At 37.6% G+C, this 21,608-nt stretch overlaps 1 protein-coding gene across 3 annotated transcripts in view; it reads left to right on the top strand.

Annotated features, from left to right (window-relative positions):
• Positions 1-21,608, top strand: part of ADAMTSL1 (ADAMTS like 1) — a 190,988-nt gene that overhangs the window by 100,908 nt on the left and 68,472 nt on the right. For all 3 annotated transcript variants that reach the window (XR_015799574.1, XM_014871990.2, XM_014871904.2), the window contains 4 exons: positions 2,067-2,271; positions 3,609-3,756; positions 8,259-8,343; positions 16,809-17,110. Coding sequence is in view for 2 of the 3 variants with exons in the window: in XM_014871990.2 (XP_014727476.2) it covers positions 2,067-2,271; positions 3,609-3,756; positions 8,259-8,343; positions 16,809-17,110 (740 nt within the window). In the remaining variant the exon portion in view is untranslated. The remainder of the gene's footprint in view (positions 1-2,066; positions 2,272-3,608; positions 3,757-8,258; positions 8,344-16,808; positions 17,111-21,608) is intronic.

Here is a 21,608-nt window from a genome sequence, read left to right as displayed (position 1 = left end):
ATTGCATTACCTGCCTGAGACCAGCATCCAATACATCCAATACCAGGGACAGAGAAGAGTGATAAATATTCCAAAATAGAGAGCAAATCTGTGGAGGCATCTTTTTAATGCACCAGCAACTCTGTTCACAAATCCTCAACTAATGTTGCACCCTTCATACCTTGATAGGAGATGTGACACCTGCTTTAAGAGGTGTGCAAAAGGGAAACTTCATTTTCCTCTTTTACACTCTTACAAAACCTGAGAACCAAACTGTCTGCTATATTTAAGATACGTGAAATTGCTAAGGTTGCCTAAGGCACCTGGAAACTTGTACCAAAGACTTCAGGAAACTCCCTGGTGCCATCAGTTTTTAAGGCCAGAAAAAGATGGCTCAGGTGGACTGCAGCAAATTTTGCAGTTAGGGGCCTCTTGTTTGTGGTAGTAAGAAACCTTAGCTACACGTTGGGAAACTTGTTCAGCAGAGCCACAGGAAAGACATTTAAGTAGAAGTATTCCTAAAATTACATCTTTGTGAAATATATGGCTTATGAGCAGCACACTTTGATGGCTGTGCATGGTATAATAATGTTTCCACCACTCCTAGTGTTAAGTCATAGAATTAATCAGTGGCTTTACTACTCATAAACAACTTTTAATTTAAGCCATTTCACACTGAGTTTTATGGTGCTACTAGAAAGTAACCAGGTGAGGATGTTGCTCGGTATACTGGAGCACATGAGAAGAATGATTGGCTCATGATGGAAAACTGGAAAATTGGGCTCATGATGGAAAATTAGAAAGATAAGCATTTTTCATATTACTCAACAATCTTGGTAATGCTGTATTTTTTTATTTAACAAAAATATTTTCTTTGTTTTAAGTGAGAAAATAAAAGTCCTCACTTTTCACTTGTTTTACTTCTTGTCTAAAGGAGGAAACAGGTGGGGTGTTTTTCACAAAAACTATTCCTTGAGGTCAAAAACTGAAATCTTTTGACCAAAATCATTGTTTCAAACAGTATTTGTAAAGTCATTATGAAAAAGACATTTGCCTTGTGGGGTAAAAAATGATTTTATGGAATCTTTCCAGGTATACAGAACACACATACTTCTGTACTTCAATCATGCACAGTAATGCATAGGAATTACCACACTGGATCGTGGGAATGGTCCCACATCCAATCTGTGACAAGGGCTTGAATATAAGAGAGGCAATACCAGACTATTTTGTGTGGACAGGCATGCACATATACAAAGCAATGCATATTTTATAGCATATGCATCACTTAAATAAAAGGTTATTCTCAAAAATATGCATAGCTTTTCAGAACATGCATATATTGTTCTGAGGATTTTTCATAATATTCTCAAATGGCACTTGTAGAGAAAAGATGGTTTCTCAGGTCCTCTCACTGTCTTAACTGCAAGGAAACAAGGTCCATCTGGTTTATCCATCAGAGGACATGCATCTCAGTATAGTCACATTTTCTTTTTGGTGATTTCCTCTCATCTTTCTTTCTTTTTTCTCTACAGAATTGCTTCATTAGAAAAAACACTGCTCTTTCCCTTTATGTTCTGCAAAAGGGGCATCAGCCCCACAGCACACTGAGTTTCCTGTGATTTGTGACAAAGATTCCTCAGAATATGAGAAATTATTAAAATATTATAATCTCATCAATTAAAAAAAAGAAAAAACACAGCTAAATTAAAAGTATTTAGATTTTCTATGGCAGTAGTAATTGGATTAGTGGGAGAGAGGACATTTCATATTATTAACTGTGATGTAAAAGACACCAGCCATGAGCATGTTTTGCTGCTGTGGACACATAGGAAAATAGATACATTAATAATTTTTACTGATGTTACCCAGGTAAAAAAAACCAAACCAAGCCAAGCCAAACTAAACCAAACCAAACCAAACCAAACAACAAAAACCAAACCAAACCAAACAAAAAAACCTGCAACCAAACAAATAACCCCATGCAAACAAACAACCTTGCAGATAGTTCCTTATGCATTTTGGGGGTACAGGTGGGGGTGGGAACAGCAAGGGTAATGTTTTCTGATGCCTCTTTGTTTTCCCAGATGGGAAAGTACACCCTGGACTGCCTGTTCCTCATCCTGTGGAGGGGGCATTCAAAGCCGCAGCATCTCCTGCGTGGAAGAAGACATTCAGGGGCACATCAGCCCTGTGGAAGAATGGAAATGCATGTATACTCCAAAGATGCCTGTTGTCCAGCCTTGCAATTTATTTGACTGTCCAAAGTGGCTTGCTCAAGAATGGTCTCCGGTAACCAACTTGGTTTTGTATTTAACACACTAGGGAAAATATCTTAAATTATAATTTGTGAGTTTTTGGAAGTAGGAACACTTACTGTTTTCTCTCATTACCAACACCTCTGTTTTAAAGTATGTTATTTGTCTAACCACAAAGTAACCACTCAGGAAAAAAATACGTTAATAAGATGAACAGGAGCAAGGAGAATGATGGAAAATAAATCAGCTCTGTAACATTAATTTGTGACCTTCTACTACTAATAGACTGTAGACTGGGAATATAAGTGAAATACACAAAAAAACCCCAAACCAAAACAAAAAACAAACAAACAAACAAACAAACAAGAAAACCCTGATAAGCATGTAACGTTGTTTCTGTATTACCATATTTCGGTCATAAATTGAAACTCAAAATCGCTGAGAAATTTCAAGAAGCAGATAAATCTATACATGACTCTGCTCTTTGATACCACTATTTGTCTGTTCCTGACTCGCCTTTCCTTTTGTATGAAAGTAAATGTCTTGGAAATGTCCTTCCACAAAAGTATTGAAATATTTTAACTTTGTATATAAAGACTTAGCTTGAATATAATTTCTCACCACCCCAGCTCCTCAACAAGTAAATTCTGCTTTAGAAGCTAGGCTAGCTTACCTACAGATGAGGTGTTCTTGAGTGATTGCAAAGTGTTTGCTAATTTCCAGATGTCCAAGAGCAAAGTAATATTGATAACATCCATAGATAGCACTTCCAACTGATCGGTAGTTTTGATCTTCTCCTGTGCAACCAATTTTGACACAATCTGTGCAGGGGTTAAAAGATGATGATGATGATGAACCAGAGCAAAAATAAATTTAAAAAACAACAAGAAAACAAACTTAAGAAAGTGTCTGAGGGAAGAAAGCCCAATGGTTTCCATTCTGTTTGTGGTGCTGTTTCCAGAATTGCTGAGTGTAAACCCTGTTGATGCATAAGCCGCAGCATTTTGTCCAAGCAAAGCAGAGTGGCTCCAAACAAAACTGACAGGGTGTTACTGAGCATATCCAATATGGGACAGATACTGGCTACAAGCCAAGTAGGCAACATTGCAAGAGTGACACTGCAAGAAAAGTCCAGCGGCAAAATGTCCAAATCAAGCAAATGTTCTTAGCAAAAAGACAAAAAAAATCTGCCAATTTTATACCCTGTCCATGATTATCAAATATTATGAATACTTTATTTTCAAGTTTGGGTGTTTCTGCATCATGTTTAGCTCTCTGATGTGGCATATTCCCCTTATATTTATCATTGCTATGTGTGACTTTTTCTTTCCCCTTATAATTTTCTCCTTTCATGTTTTGTTTTCAATCCAGTGCACTGTGACCTGTGGACAAGGACTCAGATACCGTGTGGTCCTTTGCATTGACCACAGGGGGATGCACACAGGAGGCTGCAGTACTAAAACAAAACCACACATAAAAGAAGAATGTGTTGTACCCACTCCTTGCTACAAGCCCAAAGGTAATGAGGCAGAATGTCTCTCAAATTTTTCAGAGTTCTTCCATGTTTCACTGCTGGCATCTCTGTTTACACCAGCACTGAGTCATGATTTTGCACCTATCTGTTCCTGTCTGCCTGCCAGCAGCATGGAGTGAGTGCTGACTTCTTTCATCTCACAAGCTTTGGGCTTTTCATAGTTAATTTGTTGTCCAGCAGACTAAGCAATAGAAATGTAAATTTGGCTGTGTTTTCACTGTTCGCATCCAAGCTAAATTTGCCTTGTGTTTTAAAATAAATTAAATTAAATATATAAATAATGCCTATGTTAAATAAATGTAACTGCCATTACGAAAGTGCCTGTTCATAACTTTTTGCAGGAAATAGATCAGAAGCAAGCATATCTCATCATGAGGTTCTTCTTACTATCTAGGCTGCAAAATTTGTCAGACACAAACATCTTATAGCAAATTATACAGCAATTGTGTAGTCGTATTTTTCTTGCTTTGGCCTTAACAGAGAGTAATACTGGGATAAAACCCCCATAGTTCGTTGAAAGAAGGAGGAAATACTTCTGCATTTGTTTGGAGGTTCTTATGGAATAGGAATGTTAGAAGGAGACCTGGAGACCAGGCTGTGGTCAACAAGCAGTGACCAAGTGCAGGAGATGCATGTATTTGGTGATTTTCACAGATATATGAGCATGCATGGAACCATGCATGTATACAGCTTTATTGTCACCACCTCTGGGCCCATACACTGAATAATTTATTGAAATTATGGAAATTATTATTATTTCCATAATTTATGGAAAGCTCTAGGCTACAGCAATTCATCTGGACTTAACTTTTCTAAACTTAAGACTTCCACTCTGCTATAAGAAGAAAACAATTACTTTTTAAAAAAATAATTGTTATCTGAAACATATTAAACAGAACTTTTTATGAAGCCCTGTAAAATAAGACTGATCCAGGATCTTGTGCTGTTCTAAGATGGAACAGTGAAACATGTAATTTCAATTTCTGCATCAAGAGGTTGATGATAGGCACACATAACAAGTGTCAAAATTCCAGTTTATCATGACCATAAGAATTCATGGTATCTGCCAGGCACCGGAGTGGTAAAGCCCAGACATGGAGTCTTTGGGAAGTAATGAGTATTTTTGCACTGTATTTTAGTGGCCAATATGAGCTGACTCCATCCACTTTCCAAGATGCAAAAAAAAAAAGGCAAAAAACGGCCCTGTGACTTTGTTAGCATGACTCTGAGCCTCACACAGATATTTAGTGGATTTGAACTCATTCAGACAGCTGTTTTTTTGGGGGCATTGTAGGTTTATGTGGAGGGAGCAGAAAACATTCATAAAGAAGGAAGTCCCTCTGCATCCTCAGAACAAGCCCCTTGAAAACCATAGCTTAAAGATAAGAAATGGCTTGTAAAATGACAACTACAAAAAGGAATCCAGGTTGCCCCCCTTGGTAGACCTTCTTATCTTCAATATTAGTGGTTCATTTTCTTTTAGTATCCATAGTCCAACTTTGAATGTAAAATTCCTCAGGGATTGGTTAGAATGTAGAATTCCCTTGGTAATTGGTGTAAACTGCAAAACCCTCAAAAGTTATAAAAACTCCTGTGAAACCCTAACTGTTGTATATGCTAGATAGGATGCCTTCATAGAATAAACAATGGATCTGTGCCTTTCTACATATCTCGATCTCTTCACCCCACTGGTCTGAGAGCTCACCACGAGCCAAAATTCTATCTGGGCAAAGCTCGGGAACGTGCTCCGTCACTGAGGGCTGCAGAAGCAGTCTCAGGGATCCCAAAAGGACCCACAAAACCCCACCAGCGACAGGTTTATGGTGTTCAGAACACAGATAGTGCAAGATCCAGCCTGCATCATACACTATTAGCAAAATGCAGCAAGGCACAAAAGAGATCTTGTGTTGCAAACCATCCAAAACTGACTTCTGCTTAGAAGGGTGCTAGGCCAGCTAGGAAAGCTTTGCTTACTTCTATGTGTCATGAAGTGCCATCAAATGGAACTTGTTAGGGAACAAAATAAATTACTCCTTTCTGGAAGCCCATCCTTGCAAGAGCATGGCATATTTACCCTGCATAAGATCTTGTGCTGCACTTTGCAGCACATACATGATTAATTTCTGATTGTAGAGTTACTAACTCTACAATCTGTAGATCTTCTGACTGTGGAGTTACTTCCTTCTTCCATTTTTTCACATGGAATGAAAAGTCCAGTGCAAAGCTTGGCTTAATTTGGTTTAGTTTTCCTCCTCATCTTTATTCTGCAACACTCTCACAGTTCTCCCTTCATAATGCAGGAGGTAAGGTTTGAATATCCATGTATCTGAAGGCTGAACAGTGGTTTCAGAAGAGTGTTGGACCAGATGGTATCCAGAGGTATCATCCAAACGAAATTATTCTGTTTATAGAGTAGAAATGTGTCCTTTTTATTTCACACAACTAGAGTTAGAAATTTAGAGCAGTAGAGGTAATGAAGTTCCTAGACTGTTTTATTTCCTTCAGCTGCATTAACACAAAGCACAAAACAATCCTCCTAACTGACAGAAGCAGCAAGACAAAAAATGTAGTCTCTCTTCTCTTAGCACACCCTGCAAAAAATAAATAGAAGGCAAATTGTTCATGTAAGTGATTTAATTTTAGTTTATTCAATCTCTAAGGCACTTTATGTTATACCAATAATGGGAAAAAATAGGGTACCACTAGATTAAGTGGTGGTACTTAATCAGTGGATTAAGTAATGATTTTCAGTTTTTATAGAGAATGTATATTCATCTATTACATCTGTCTGTATAATATAAGATATAATTGTTTATTACTTGAAGTGTTTTATAAAAGAAAATATTTTATCTTAATCTCTAAAGGTAAAAATTTCTCCTTAGCTTATGTTAGAAGTGCTTTTTGTTCATTTTTCCATTAAAGCATAGTGTACAACATCAACATTTCTAATCCTCTAACAAGTTTTACAGTGTAGATGATAATTAACTACACCTGTAAAAAAAGGGAGGTCATTTTAAAAGTCACAAAACAGGCTACATTAGATAAGAATTTTACTGTTTACAAGCACTTGCATCTAAGAAAAAAAAATCACAGAAGTAAGATGTGACTTTCCAAAACCCATAAAAGAAATTGTAGAACATATAAACAGAAATATTTCCTGCATATTCTGGATGAGTAGTAAAATAAAGACTAAACTAAGAGTTGTGACAGCAAACATTCTTCCTTAAATGGAATTAATATGTTAGATGAAGAGCTTGACAAGCTGTTTTTAAGATAGAGGAATAGTAATTCTATTACTGTCCCTCTCTTCCTCAATTAATAACTTGCTCCAAGGAAATTTTCATGACTAAAGTTGCAGTAGCTGTGCAGTCAATTTGTCATTGTTCCTCTGTGATACAACTGAGAGATGGAAAATTTCATATGCATATGTGAAATGTTCATTTTTCTGCACAGTAGAGTCACAGAGAATTTCTGACTATTCTGAATGACATTAACCTTCTCTTCCTGACGAGTACAAGTCCATCCTTACACAAACCCAAAAGGCTTAGGTGATTTGTGAGTGGCAAATAGATTTGGCTCTGGTTCTCCTCAGTGGTCTGAGTCTCACTGCCCTTTGTGGTTTTTCCCCCAATCCTAGCCCAGAATGTTCTGTTGAAGTGCAGAGCTTCTTCTCAACTTTAGTACCAAATTTTCTCTTGCTTTATACCCCTGTAAAGCTAAAACAGCTCTGCTGCCTTCAGCCCAACTACTCTGCTCTGACACTGCATGAAAGTGGAATTTGGCTTGCAAAGCAGCATGGCCCTTCACTCCCCAGGGCAGAGCAGCTCATTACCCTGTGTGCACATCCCAGAGGGGAAGAAAAGCAGCTCCACTGTTTTCCTTCAGGAATGACAGATAAAGTATCAAGCTCATTTTTTTTACATCCACATAGATGATTAACTGATAAACAGAGTTGAAAAGCATAGCTGGAGCATTTAATTATAGTTTTCCTGTTGTATCACTCATCAAAGCAGAATTTTCTTTATTTTTGTAATCTACCAAAACCAAGCTCAGCATGTCTTCTGAAATTCTATAATTTAAAAGTAGATAGAGGGATTACACAATTTGCCTTGTGCAATGGATGCCTTTTAGACTTTCCTTCCCAAAAAATACTTTCCAAAGTGCCTACATTTACAGTCCCGTTGTATAGTCTGAAAGGTAACAATTTTAATTTGCCTGTCTGGCTTTAGGGCGCTTTAGCCCTTCTGCCTGCAAGAGTGAAACATCTGGCCATATAGCCTTGTAAGCAATATAGTCCAGGTGATGAAAGAGTTTGTTTCTCTCCCCTGCGTTCTCATTTCTCTTTTTCTTCTTTTTGCTCAGCCTCCATGTGTGTGAAGGCACCCACCCATACATCACACATGTGCCTGGTGAGAACAGGGAGGTCAGCACAAATAGCAGTGTTACCACACACTTCCTACTTTCACATGCTTGTGTTTGCTCCATAGAGAAACTTCCTGTGGAAGCAAAGGTGCCATGGTATAAGCAGGCTCAAGAGCTGGAGGAAGGAACAGCGGTATCTGAAGAACCCTCGTAAGTCTCAAAAATTTGCTTACACCAAGTTCTCATTATGTGATCCTGAGAAGCTGGGTTGCTCCCTCTCTGGAAGTGTTCAAGGCAGGGATGGATGAGGCTCTGAGCAACCTGATCTAGTGGAAGGTGTCCCATGGCACAGGGAGTGGGAACTAGAGGATCTCTAAAGTGTTTTCCAATCCAAAGCCCTCTGTGATTCTGTGTTTCCATCTGGGAACCTGGGACTTGCACAGAACTAGCACAATCTCTTGAATGCATTTGGCTTCTGTCAGAGTGTAAAGGATGAACCCAACTCTGTGGAAATCCATAAGGTCATTACAAGAATATTATAATGAAAGTGCATCCACCTATATTTATACGTATTCTAGTACCACTATATCTTCACAGCTTGGCAAATGTATTTATTTTCTCAATACCTCTGTGAAGAGGCAAAACAAAGCAGCCAGTGATGATTTCCCCTTGCCTTTTTTTCACAAGGAAAATCCAGCTGCCATATATATGCATACCTACATATAGACAAATATATGTATACTGAAGCATTTATACACGCATACACACAGACAAAAGTATGTTCATGTGTGTTTATATCTATTAGTAGCAGCTATCACATATAGTATAATGAGATCTTTAATGGCTTCCAGAGTTACATAGACTGTATAGGTTGGTTAATTCAGAGTCAAAGCCTAGAATAAATTTTTATTTTTAAAGTGCATTTTCTTGTGATTTTTCTCATGACTTTACTAAATTACTTAGCTAAATGTGCATTTGTCAAACCGTAAATAAACCTTGGGAACACACATAAAATAGGAACAGTACTGATATGTTGTTATCTGGTCATATTCGGAATAATTTGTTGCACTAAGAAATTTTTCATCAGTTTTGTGAACAAGGTTGATTGCACTGTAGAAAAGGAGTATAGGTATATATGTGTGTGTGTGTGCATGTGTGTATGTATTTATGGTTATAAGTAGCTTTAATATTAACAAGAAGGAATTTGTAGAGCATAGGTATAACCTATTTGTCATGATGTGTACTGCAAGAAAATATTTTGGAAAACCTTATAGATATATTGCTTGTGATATTAAAACAGTCCTTGAGAGATCTAAAGGGAAAGGGGTTTAAGAACTTCACATGGTTTTCAAGTGCAGTTATGACACCTCCATACTTTATGTCACTGCTCTGCTGCATTGAAGGTCTTTTTCTGCAAAGACTGCTGCAGCTACTGCAAGGCCCCAGTGGTGCCAGTGGGATACTGTTATTCCCATTCTGGACAGTGGGCCACAGTCCAGACTAGGTTCAGTTTGCCATGAGGTGACATTTCTTACACTTGTTTTCTCCCTGCAAGGCAGACCTCTTGGAGTACTTCTAATCTTTATTTTAGGCTAATGAGAAATCTACTAAATATACGTCCAAGTACAGGTTTTTCTATGTGTTGATTAATAGGAAGAATAAAGGGCATGAAGTCAAGAGTCTTCACACAAACTTTCCCAAAGCTCAAAGAGTTTAGTTTAGAATTATTTTTGGTGATAAGGCATGAAACAGGAAAGCCAAAAAAAAAACCTTGGAACTTGGTGCCGTGAACTTCCACAGGCTTTAAACAGTTATTCATTTTAGGTTCTGATTATTAGATTGAAAAATCATATCTAAGAATATAAAAAAGGAGACAAAACATTTAGAACTCACCAAAATACAAGGAACAATCAACTTTGGTGCCAGTTTATAGCATCATTTCATTCAGTGTAGGAATTTCAAACACACCAAGAGCAAGGTGTATTCCTTGATAATGCATCTTTTGGACAGAGACACAATGTAATACCCCATGGCCCACCACCCTTACAGATGGCAGGCTATCACCCACATATTTTGGCTGATGAATGATCAGTCTGGAGTGTAGGTACATGGTAATTTGAGGCGTGTAACAGTTGAGAGCTTTTTAATGTCAGATCGAGCACTGGCTGGTGTAAGACTGTGTGTGATGTGGTCAGCTATTTTGCTGACTGTGGACTAACCAAAATGTCAGCAGCTGTGGGGCAGGAGGAACAGCAGAAGGCCTCCAGTGGCATGGTAAGCAAGATGCTGAAGAGGTAGCATTTTGTTCTTAACTGTGTTTACTTTAAATTGCAGCAATGGAAGTTTCTTCAGACAAGCTATGCTTATATGATTTTCATATTCACTCTGTGTTGGTAATTACCAATTTAATTTCTCCACTTGGGCAGATATCAGCAAGGATTCATTCTTTTCCCTCACTTCATCTGAGGCTCTTGCCAAGCTTTCTTATTCCACCAAGTCCCTGACTGCCCTCATTCTCCTCTACAGACAGGGCCATTCCTTGTAGCCAGTAGACCATTCTTCCCTGACCACGGTGATGCTTTCTCCTTTATTCTTCCTCAGGCAAAGAAAACAAACCTCATCCATAAGCAATTCTATTGTCTTTCTCAAAGTTTTATTTGATTAGAAGTTTACAAGCTAAAACTCCAAATTTTCAGCATATTATTTCTATGAATTGAGTTCTCACATTTGTGAATCTCTGTCTTGCTGTCTTCTGATTTTTGCAACTTTCTATTGAATATTATTTTTGTTATGAAATTGCACATTATGATTTATAAAGCTACAATATTTCTCATACACTATCCTTCCACCTGTAATTTGTGATCATTCTCTGATATGTGCTGCCAGAGCTCCAGATGCTGCAATTTTATTCCGTGTATAATGCCTTCCATTATTTATATCTTCAGGAATTTCTAATGCAAGCAAGCCTTACAGTTGAATTTTGTCTGTATATGTCTATTTGTCAGTTGCCTTCTTTTCCTCTCAGTAATGTCTGAATTTATTACTATTAACTGATTCTGACAGAGGTATAAAATTATGGCAGAGAATTTTACTCCTCTGTCAAACTTGGTTGAAATTCTTCAGGAAATTCAGTGGAAATGTTTCCCACGTGTGTCACTGAAATAAATGACTGAGTAGAATTCCCCAGTTGAAGGAAAGGTTTTTAAAGGAGTTCAGTCCTTAAAAGATAGCAGAGAATCCACTTGGGCACTCAGCCTTCAAATGAAAATCCATGTTAAATATTTCTTTATTGGTTCTGCTGCTCGAAGATTTAATCACTACCATTTCAGCCACTTCAAGTCTAGAGGGACACTTGTTTGTGTTGTCTGACGTACTGCACCCCAAAATGGGATCAATTAAAAATTAATTGCTGACAGAACTACTATGAAATATTCCATGTTGGTAACAAAATATTGTAATCTTTGTCATGACATATCTTTAAGGTAACAAGGCCTTGGTGTCCTGTGTTGAGGTACATATTGTTCTCCTATTGCTGTCCATCCCTGAAGTGACCATCCACCAGGCATTAGTAATTTTATCTGAGGAAGGAGCCACCGTATCTTTCTGTCTGACCTCTTCTGCTAGAAGTCATTACATCCGCCAGAGTCAGAAAGAATTTCAGTCATGATTAAAAAACATGAGGTTTTCTATGTAGAATGAGATTGGGTTTATGAGTAGTGGATGGTTTCTTAAAAGACTTCTTTCTCTAACTTTTGAAAAATGATCTTACGTTAACACCATATCCAATGTTTAACATACTGCCGTAAATAACTCTGGTGCTAGCCATTTAAAAAAAGAAGTGGGGTGGGGGGAGGGGGAGAATGTGGATGGCAGAGTGATGGGGGAGTGGGCAAACAATAATATCTGGATGCCAGATGGCACCATCATAGTTATGGGGCCAGTTCAGCAAACAAAAGGAAATTCCTGATATGCATTAGCAGAGATGACAGAGCCCCCAAGGAACTGGATATGGGCAGAGAGACAAGTGTAGCAGAGGCACCCAATGTCTTTCTTACTTTTCAGTAAGTATTTATTCTTCTAAAGACACATAAGCTAGTTTAACTTGATTTTCCTTGTTGAACAGTTTCCATCATGTTCTCATCATGTTCCTCGTACCTGATTCACAGATTAGTCAGTGGGTTTAAAACTTCCTATTATAGCTTTACTTTAGAAAGAAAGCATGTTATGATTTTTGGATTGCCAAAAAAAGGATAGTGAGGACAAAAATAGCTTTATTTGCTGGGCCATTGCTTGTCCACTTTAGATTCATGTAGTGAAGAGGAAGAAGAAGAAAAACTTATTCATATTGAGGTCTGATATACGTGGTTGATCAAAAGGAAGGTCAGCAATGCAGCAGGCACACATTAGGTAATGATTTCTCTCTACTCATTCAAGAACCCACTGTACACAGACACAAATACTTAGGATTTATGTATATTAACAGCACAGGACAAACAGTTATCTTTCTCTGTGGAGAAAGGCAGTAGTGAATGAAAAGCACCAAAACATTGAATAAAGAGACAAACCTGAAGGAAAATCATATTCAAACAACTTAAAAGGAACTATAGAGGGACAGAGTGTAACTCTTATTGGAATTGGACCTATGCAGCTGCCTCCAGTGTTAATTCTCTTACAGATGGAGCCTGATATTTTATTGATAAGTGGTAATGACCACTGTTTCACATCTCTGAACAATGACACCAGCAGCTATCTAGTGCTGTATGGGAGCACCCTGTGGTGTTAGCCATGCCTTAAAATCTGTGGGAAGGTGGTGTTTCCTGGAGGAAAATAATGGATTTGCATTTCAGCTCAAGACAAGGAGTCTGGAAGTCTGTGGTCAATTCTAGATCTATCATAGAAAATTTCCAAGCCTTCAAACAAGCCCCTGAACATTTCATTTAACTAGTAGTATCTGAGTTTAGATACCTTAATAGATGGGTGTCTCTGCCTTAGAACACTCAGTCCCACTGGTATGTGCGTGTTTCAAAACCTCAGACTTTATCTAAACCATGGATTTAACAAGTGGTGGTTTAAAACAAACAAATAAAGCAAGAGGAAAAAAAGCAAACAAAAAAACATTAAGCAATAAAACTTAAGGGCAATATGTAATTATGTGACGAAAATTAGATATTTTTCTCTATAGCTCAAAGCACACTAGTATGTATACACTTGTTTTGCTTCATAACACATATTGTAGGAAAACAAGTCGTAGACAGAAGAGGCTGTTGCTACATACATCAAGAGTTTTGAAAATCTCTGAAACACTTGGCAGAGCTCCCCGTGGGTCTCATCCTGAACCCACTGTGACCTGTTGTGAAAGGTCTCCAACTGCTGAGTATTGGCATTGTCTTCTACTTTCTCTTCTGACTTTCCCAGTTACATATATGCTGCTGTATGGAGGGGAATCTAAATCAGTCCTTAGCTGAAGGAATGAATTATTGCCTTTGTCTTGTTTATTGTTATTAGAGGCACAATTGTTACAGTGAGATTTAATTAAACAATGTGGAATGACAACTGAAACACCTCAATCATTTCCCATTTTCTAAAATACTATTTCCCTGTATATCTATTCCACTACTTCCATTTTCCAAGTAGCTCAGAGGTTAGCTATACATAAACACCTAATGCTGAGCAGTGGAAGATGAGCTATATGCAGGGCAAGTAACTTCAAATCCATGAACTGCCCCCTTTTTATTCATATACTTTTTGGTGGTTTGTGCTCAGCATTTGGCAACATTTGCCATTAATGACAAAACAAAGATATCTGAAAGCATTTATAACTGTCTGGTGTTAGGATAATGGAAATTCAGAAACATTGTAAATTTATGTTAGATGTTCACATTACATAAATTTTCTATTTTTAATGACAATTACTAAATGGAGATTTCATTGCAGGGTTATCTTGAATTTCTCCTCTTTTTTCTGCTTGTAGCTCTTTTGATTCTGCTAATTTTCTCTTTATCAGCTAACAGTTTTATTAGAATTAAATCACATTTCCAAACTTAGCACTTAAAATGTAGAAATTGGGTCTAGACAGCTGAAAAAATACCATTTCCTGAAGGTGTTCTATTTTTTCCATAATGAGTTTCTGACTCGGGTGAAATAATATAATATGTGGCATTTATAGATCAACCCTCCTTTCAAAAAGGATCCAGTATTCTTTAGTGATGTTCCTACTTTTCTTTTGTGTCCTCTCCCTTTTTTCTCATGTTTGTGTGCCTGATACACATCATGTGTAAATATTCCAAGTATTTGAAGTATCTCTGTTCTTGTAAATGAATAATTTTGATACCTTGCTGAATATCTTTCCTTTTGGTTTGGGGTACAGCAGGTCTTCAACAAAGCAAAGTTGTACAATTTACAGTGTTCAAAAATATAAGGAAGACCGCTTCTAATGAAGACCAGGATCTTTTATTTTTTTCCATAATCTGATTAGGGTTTCTACCTTTCAGTTTGCCAGGTTAAGAAGCTGTACATTTCAACTAGTCAAAATATCTAAGTCATTGTGGCTGATGTGAACTGCTTAATCTCTGACAGGACATTTTCCACATCGAAATAGAATTAGAGTAACTGCAGTCTTTAGCCCCTGTACCTCTAAAGAGTATAACCCTCTCAAAATGCAAGATATCATCTTGGAAACGAGACAGATATTTTAAGTTCAAATGTTTTAAGAGTAGGAAAATTGAATCAGCTTGCATCATTAGTTTCCCAAAAGCTTTGCTCCTTAAAGAATTCTCAGAGTCTTTGTAGAAGTACAATAAATATTTTCAAATTTTACCATAATATCTGCAATTAATTTATTTCCTTTCTGTTACTTTCTCTGTATAGTGCTAGTAGCGGATGTCAAGTTTATAACTGACAGGTGTTATAAAGACACAAAACACAAAAATTGGTTAAAGAGATGCATACACCTTGCTCCAAAAGACTGAGATGTCCCAGTCAGGGATCCTGATATATGCATCCTGGGAAAACATTCCCTTCCTTTTTAGGTTTTGAATTTTTTTAACTTCAGCATGGAGGGACAATCCTTTTGTCAACTAGAGAAAGGCAGTGGATGAAAGGGGGAAGAGTGTAAAGTGTTTTCAAAGATGCTGATCACAAAACTAAATTTTCCTTTTCTTCCTATCAAAACTGTTCATGGGTTTCTCAAAGTAAGAAATGAGTTTTCTAGAGCCCCAGACCACGGTAAAAGCAGACAGGTGTATCTCCTTCAGCCCTGGGCAAAGCTGTGCATCTCTGGTGTGGCCTACCAAAATAAAGACCAGAGGAATACCATCAGTGACAGCCAGGTTTCCATGAAAAATACATCCCAAAAGCTGAGTTTGCAGAAGCAGACAGATTCCAAACACTTACTGTTAATGAGGGAGTGTTGTCAACAGGGATTGTTCCTGTGAGATTCAGCAAGGATCAGCGCCTGATCCAACTGTTCATTCTTTTGTTCTAGTCCTTGAAGTATAGCTACAACCTTTGCCTTAGAAGTTGCCTGTGGCAGAATGTTTGGAAGAACGGCCAATGGAGAAGGCAAGACACTCAGATAAAGCTATCTAAATTACCCTGCATTCATAATTTTAGTGCTCCACTGACATCAGGTACCAGGGCATGGTGTTGCAGGTTATGGAGTGATCTGAAACTATTGTTTTGGGATAGATTTAGGAGTCAGCTTAATTCCACACCAGATCAGCAAAACAAAATATGTTACATTATTGCAACAAATTAAATGATGTGGTATAGAGTTGAACATGACTCTTAGGCTTGATAACTTTGAATAAAATGCTAGTCCGTTTCCTAGCACTGGCATTGAAAAAGCAGTGACAACACAGAGAAATTGAGAAATTATTCCATTGTTGAGGAAAGTAATGAGCGATGGAATTCAGTCTGTTTTATTATAATGACAGCTGCAAAGTGCTTTTAATAAAATATTCATGGACTTCCAGAAAGAAAAATTTGGAGCATATAAGGGTTATTGATCAGTAAGACATATGCAACAGATAAACAAACCTACAGTAGAAATGAAACATTGTTGGGGTTTTTTTAGTGAGAGAAAGTTAAATGTCCTAGGGAAATAATTTTTTAAAATTTATTTAAATTGTTTAAAATTTTGTTTAATTTAAATTTTAAAATTTAAAATAAAAAGAAAACAAACAACAAAAGAGCTAAAGAAATTATTAATTCTCTTCACCTTTTGCTAGCTTCAAACTAAGACTTAAAAACAGTTACTGTGACACAAGAACACTAACTGAAATAATTTTCCATGTAGTTCTGCAACTGATCAGCCTGGTCAATACTTACTAGCAAAAAAAGTTCAATTAAGGCAAAGATTATCTAGGTTGAATACTTGCAAAAGGTAGCTAGTGGGATCATCATGTACATTGGGCACATTGGGAGATAGCTGGATGCCTTGCCCTGAGATGTTTTAGGATCAAGGTGGCTGCTACAAGGTTTTGTCTTTCTTCTTGGATGTGAGACCTGCCACTGAACTGTCAACAGAACCTCCCATGTGTATTTTTAAATAAATGTATGATGAGATGTAGTACTTGTTTTTCATTAAATAAAATTTGACCTGGGGAGGACTATTCCTGCTTTTGCTTCCCTGGGAATTTGTGGATGTAACTTGCCTTGCTCTTTTCTTCTCCCAGGTTTATTCCTGAGGCGTGGTCCACGTGTAGTGTCACCTGTGGAGTCGGCAGCCAGATGCGGCTTGTGAAATGCCAGGTGCTCCTCTCCTTCTCTCAGTCTGTGGCTGATCTGCCCATCGATGAGTGTGAAGGTCCCAAACCTGTGTCTCAGAGAGCCTGCTACAGTGGTCCCTGCACGGGGGAGGCAGCTGAGCACAGCCCAGAGGAGACTCGGGTTTTGTACGGCAGCCTGCAGGAGTTGGATGAGCTCTATGACTGGGAATATGAAGGCTTTACAGAGTGCTCAGAGTCCTGTGGAGGAGGTAAGGGCAAAATGTTCCTGGGCTGGATTTGCTTTCCTTCTTCAAGTGCCTGCTTGGCACTTAATACCTATAGACATGCTGCTTTGCTATGGCTAGTTAGAATCATGGAATCATTTAGGAAGGAAATAAAACTTTAAGATTGTTGAGTCCAAACATATTTGAAAAGGCATGGATAAGAAATGTAAAAAATCCCATGTGCACAACATATTTTAGCCCAGGCCTTACAGTTCTGTGCTCAGACTCTCACAAGAGTGCTCAATTTATCATATATTTCTGTTTCCTTTATCAGCTGAATACCCAAAGGCAATTACCAAAAAAACTTCAATGTTAAAGGGGTCTGGTAGTACATGCTAAGAATCACATATAATTTTTAGTTTTATGTCTTGTTTGCTCTGTACAAGCAAATACATATGGAAGTAAATTGTCCTCCCATAGAAATTGAAATAAATAATGGATATTTTAAAGGCTCAGCCATTCCCTAACCCCTATCAATAAGGGACATCAGCTCCATTCCCAGTGCAAAAGAAAACTTATGGCAAAATAGCACAAATGATGTGATTGTCTAAAACGAGCAGGCTTGGCAATTGTAGTTTCCCAAAGTTAATCAAGTTCTCAGGTTGCACATACTACAGACCATTAACACACATTTCTGATATCCTTTTTCCCCCCATCATTTTATGTAGCTAATTCTGAGTCCAGTATTTTTTAATTAAACCTATGTTTTTCCAGCTCTTGTCTTTTTACTTTACAACTCTCAGGCAATTTAAGAATGGATTACTACAGAAAAATACAAAATATATACTGTAGAACTGAAAACAACTCAGCATTTTATGAGTTATAATCTGTACAGATTCACAGGTAATTAGTTACAGTCTTGAAAACCAAAATAAGTAGAAAATAATGCAAAGGTTTTCTATGCTTTTGGCTTGCTGATGATAGTGTTTAGAGCAGTTCACAGCTATCAGACCATTGACACTTCTGTTTTATTTCCTACACAAAATAAAAAAAGTGACACACTTAGTGTATGCTAAGTGGTGACAAACAGTGATGTTACAGAAGTATATGTTATGTGTTGAGGCTACTGGTGAGCAGTAACAATTTATTACACTTTGACTACCAAAACCTGAAGAGTTCCTAGAGATATCCTCTTGAAATTAAGTAATGTACTGGAATACAGAGTTTATGTTTGTATTTTTCAGATGTAACTCACAGAGACAGATTTTTAGGAGACATTTTTCTTTATAAATTTCATCTCTTTCAATTGTCAGCAAAAGAATTTTGCCAAGATTTCTTTTTGTCTGACATCAACTCCAAACTTTCCAGATTAGCAGATGCTATGTCAGGTATTTTTGTAGCCATAGGTGCAAGACTGTTCAAACTAATTTCAATGGTTTTAGAGTCCTGGGAGAAGAAACTGGATAGATGCAGAAGTAACCTTTCACCTCCCAGAAGCAGCAACCAGAAGGAATGAGTTAGTCATACAGTCTGCTGGTGGTGGCTTCATTTCCCAGAGCTATCATCAAATATCATGTAACAATTATTCTATCCTGGTAGATATAAACACAGAAATTCTCATTTGATGGTGTTTTGAAATGAACTTAAACTGCCGAGATTCATATCCCACCATTACATATTTTTATACTGCGATTTCCTATTGAGAACTGATTCCTTTTTTTTCCAAGGAAAGCAATTTTAAAGCAGATAGCTTTTGTTCTAATAATATTGTGCAGTAAATAATTGAATTTGAATTCAATTACTTGGCAAATGAACTTCCTGAAATTCATGTACCTATTTTAATTATCTCTGTGTTGTGGAACTTCTGATTTACGATCAAAAGTTTTTATATTCTCTAAATGTTCAATGAACGATCCTAATTTAAAGCATTTTCTACACTGACCTATCAAATAGAGAGACAGTTGTTATCATTATGCTGAGACACACTAGTGTGAGATTCAGGAAGAAGCTGAAAAAGTGATTCTGATCACATTTTTACTGTTTTTACTGGTGGAGCAAGCCAGAATTTTTTTGGTTTGGTTCGGGTTTTTTTTGGTTTTGTTTTTATTTGTGCTTCCTTGCACAAGCTATTAATGCCAAAAACTGTCAATAAACATTCTAGAAACTGTATTCAGACAGGAACCTTTTCCTTTGATATCTGTGCTGTCAGGCAAGATTACCAGTCCTACTAGGACCTTTCAAAGATAAAAAGAAATTTTAATAGACAGAGTAGAATGCCTGTAGTATGGACAAGAATTATTAGAATTGCAATTGGAGATGACTTAGATGAGAGAAATAAGCATGAGGAATGAACTTACTGGGAGGTTTAGGGCTGTTTGGGTCCTGAAAATTAAAGAAGAGTAGTATTAGAGTTTGGCTATATGAATTTGATAACAAGAAACCATTAGCATGAGAAATGGAGAAAAGGCTAAATTCAAGACCTCATAGTCATCACTTTTCAGTGTCCAACATTGAAACAGACAATGGAAAAGTGTTAAATTGATAGTAATTGGTCAAGAGCTCATTAGTGACACCCTTCAGAGAGGAGAAGCTGAAACTGTAGAAGCAGTCAGATTACAAATTTTATCTGAGAAGAACACGCAGAAGGTGAGTGAGCTGTATGCCTAGCAAAAGAAACATGTCAAACAGCATGTGGTGGGAATCAGTGGTTTCTTTCCACAGAGTTTGGAAAAATACTTTCATGGTTTCCATACCTCTGGATCAGCAGTCCTTATTTCCTGGCTTCATCAAATTGGTCTTGATGTCTGGCCTGCACAGATGTTCCATGCAAAATAGAGACCAGTAATTTGAACACAGTGCCATTTCCTATCAGGTAGAGAACCACCTCTGTTCTTCAGCCAGGAGCATTCCATTCTGGAGAATCCATATGCCTGTGTTTGCTGCACACAATATTATTACATGCTCAACAGAAAAATTATTGAGATAGAAAGATAATGAACATGACAGAGCAGTGAACATCTTGCTCATATATATATAAGTTTTGTAAGTTTCTTCTCCTAGATATAAATCACTACCATTTGTTCTATCTTTTCAATAGGCTACCATTTTTACAATTTTTCTTAATTCTTTTGAGAGATGACTTGAGTAGCAAAATGGAAAATATGGGGCCACCTTGTGAAGAAGGAAACCCCAACAGCATTGGCTGACTACTAGGACTTTGGTAATTTTGATGTTGGTGTCCATGTCCAAAACTGTCAAATTTCTTTCTTTGTTTTCAGTACCGGGGATACAGGAGACACACTGCATAGCCATGACCTTATTAGGCTTACACACATAGCAGCCAAAAAAATGGTTAACAAATCTTTTTTCTGGGGGCCTCAGCCTATACTGAGATTAAGGTGAATGAATCTCTGTATAATGTCAGGAATACAAGAACTATGATCAGCTATATAACACTTTGATCTTCTTGAAAGATATAAAATAATTTCTTGCCTAATGACATGTGCTCTGGCATTAGAAACACCAAAAGATATTGTTATCTCCCTCTGTTTTGGGAGGGTCTTTAGGGTCTTACAACATTTTGTTTTGGTTTGGGTTTTTTTCCCTTCACATTAGTGTCTTTAAATAATTGTGAAATTTTTTGTTGTTTGTAAAAGTGTTGTTTTTGAAACGGTAATGTAATTGTTGGGAGTTCAGCTAGTCTTTTCCTATCTCAGGACACAGGAATGAATGTAAAAAGCATACTTTCGTTGTATTTGATTCACTGTGGATTCGATTTTCAGGAAGTTCAGGCCAATTATTATCCTCAGACCCCTTTCAGACCCCTTTTATCCATGGGAAAATAGATTTTTTCTCATCCAGTCCTCTTCCCTGTGGCATATAATGTTGCAACCCCTGATGCTCAAGCTTTCTAACCTTGTGATCCAAAAAGCCTGTGATACCCCTAGTCACAGGAAAAGTGAGAGTACCTGGTATTCCATAGACCACATAAGGATTTTGGATTTAACAGGGAATTTCTGAGTTAAACCATAATAACCAAATCTTCCAGTTTCTCTCTGTCCCAACAGCTACTGTTCTTTCCCAACTCTCTCTAACCTGTTCTTTTCCAGCTCTCAGATATACTCTACAGGTTTGTATCTTTAGTTTGGGTGCAGGCCCATGGATGCAGAAGAGTAAACTGAGAACAGCTGAATTGTCTGGCCACGTTTTACTTTGCTTTTGCATGTGTAGAAGTCATACTGTTGCTTAAAATATAGCACATGGAAGCCTTGGCCATCTTCACACCCTAGCCTGCTTGGCCTGAAAAATAAAGTGCTTCATTGCACTTTATGCAAAATAAAAAAATGAGAGCACTGGACCATTTTCTGTCCAGGGACTATTCACTGCAGCACTGAGAAACCCTTCGCAGAGGCTGGAAGCAAAGACGAGTCTGCGCTGGGGCTGCAGCCGCCAAGCTGCCAGCCCAAGGCTGGGTGTCACCATGTGCTGCTGGTCCTGCTGGTCCTGCTGGGCCCACCCCGGACCTGCGCTGCCCCTGCAGGGA

This window comes from Sturnus vulgaris, chromosome Z (assembly GCF_052056855.1).
Source record: "Sturnus vulgaris isolate bStuVul1 chromosome Z, bStuVul1.hap1, whole genome shotgun sequence".
Classification (NCBI taxonomy): domain Eukaryota; kingdom Metazoa; phylum Chordata; class Aves; order Passeriformes; family Sturnidae; genus Sturnus; species Sturnus vulgaris.
This window is presented reverse-complemented; position numbering and strand designations above follow the sequence as displayed.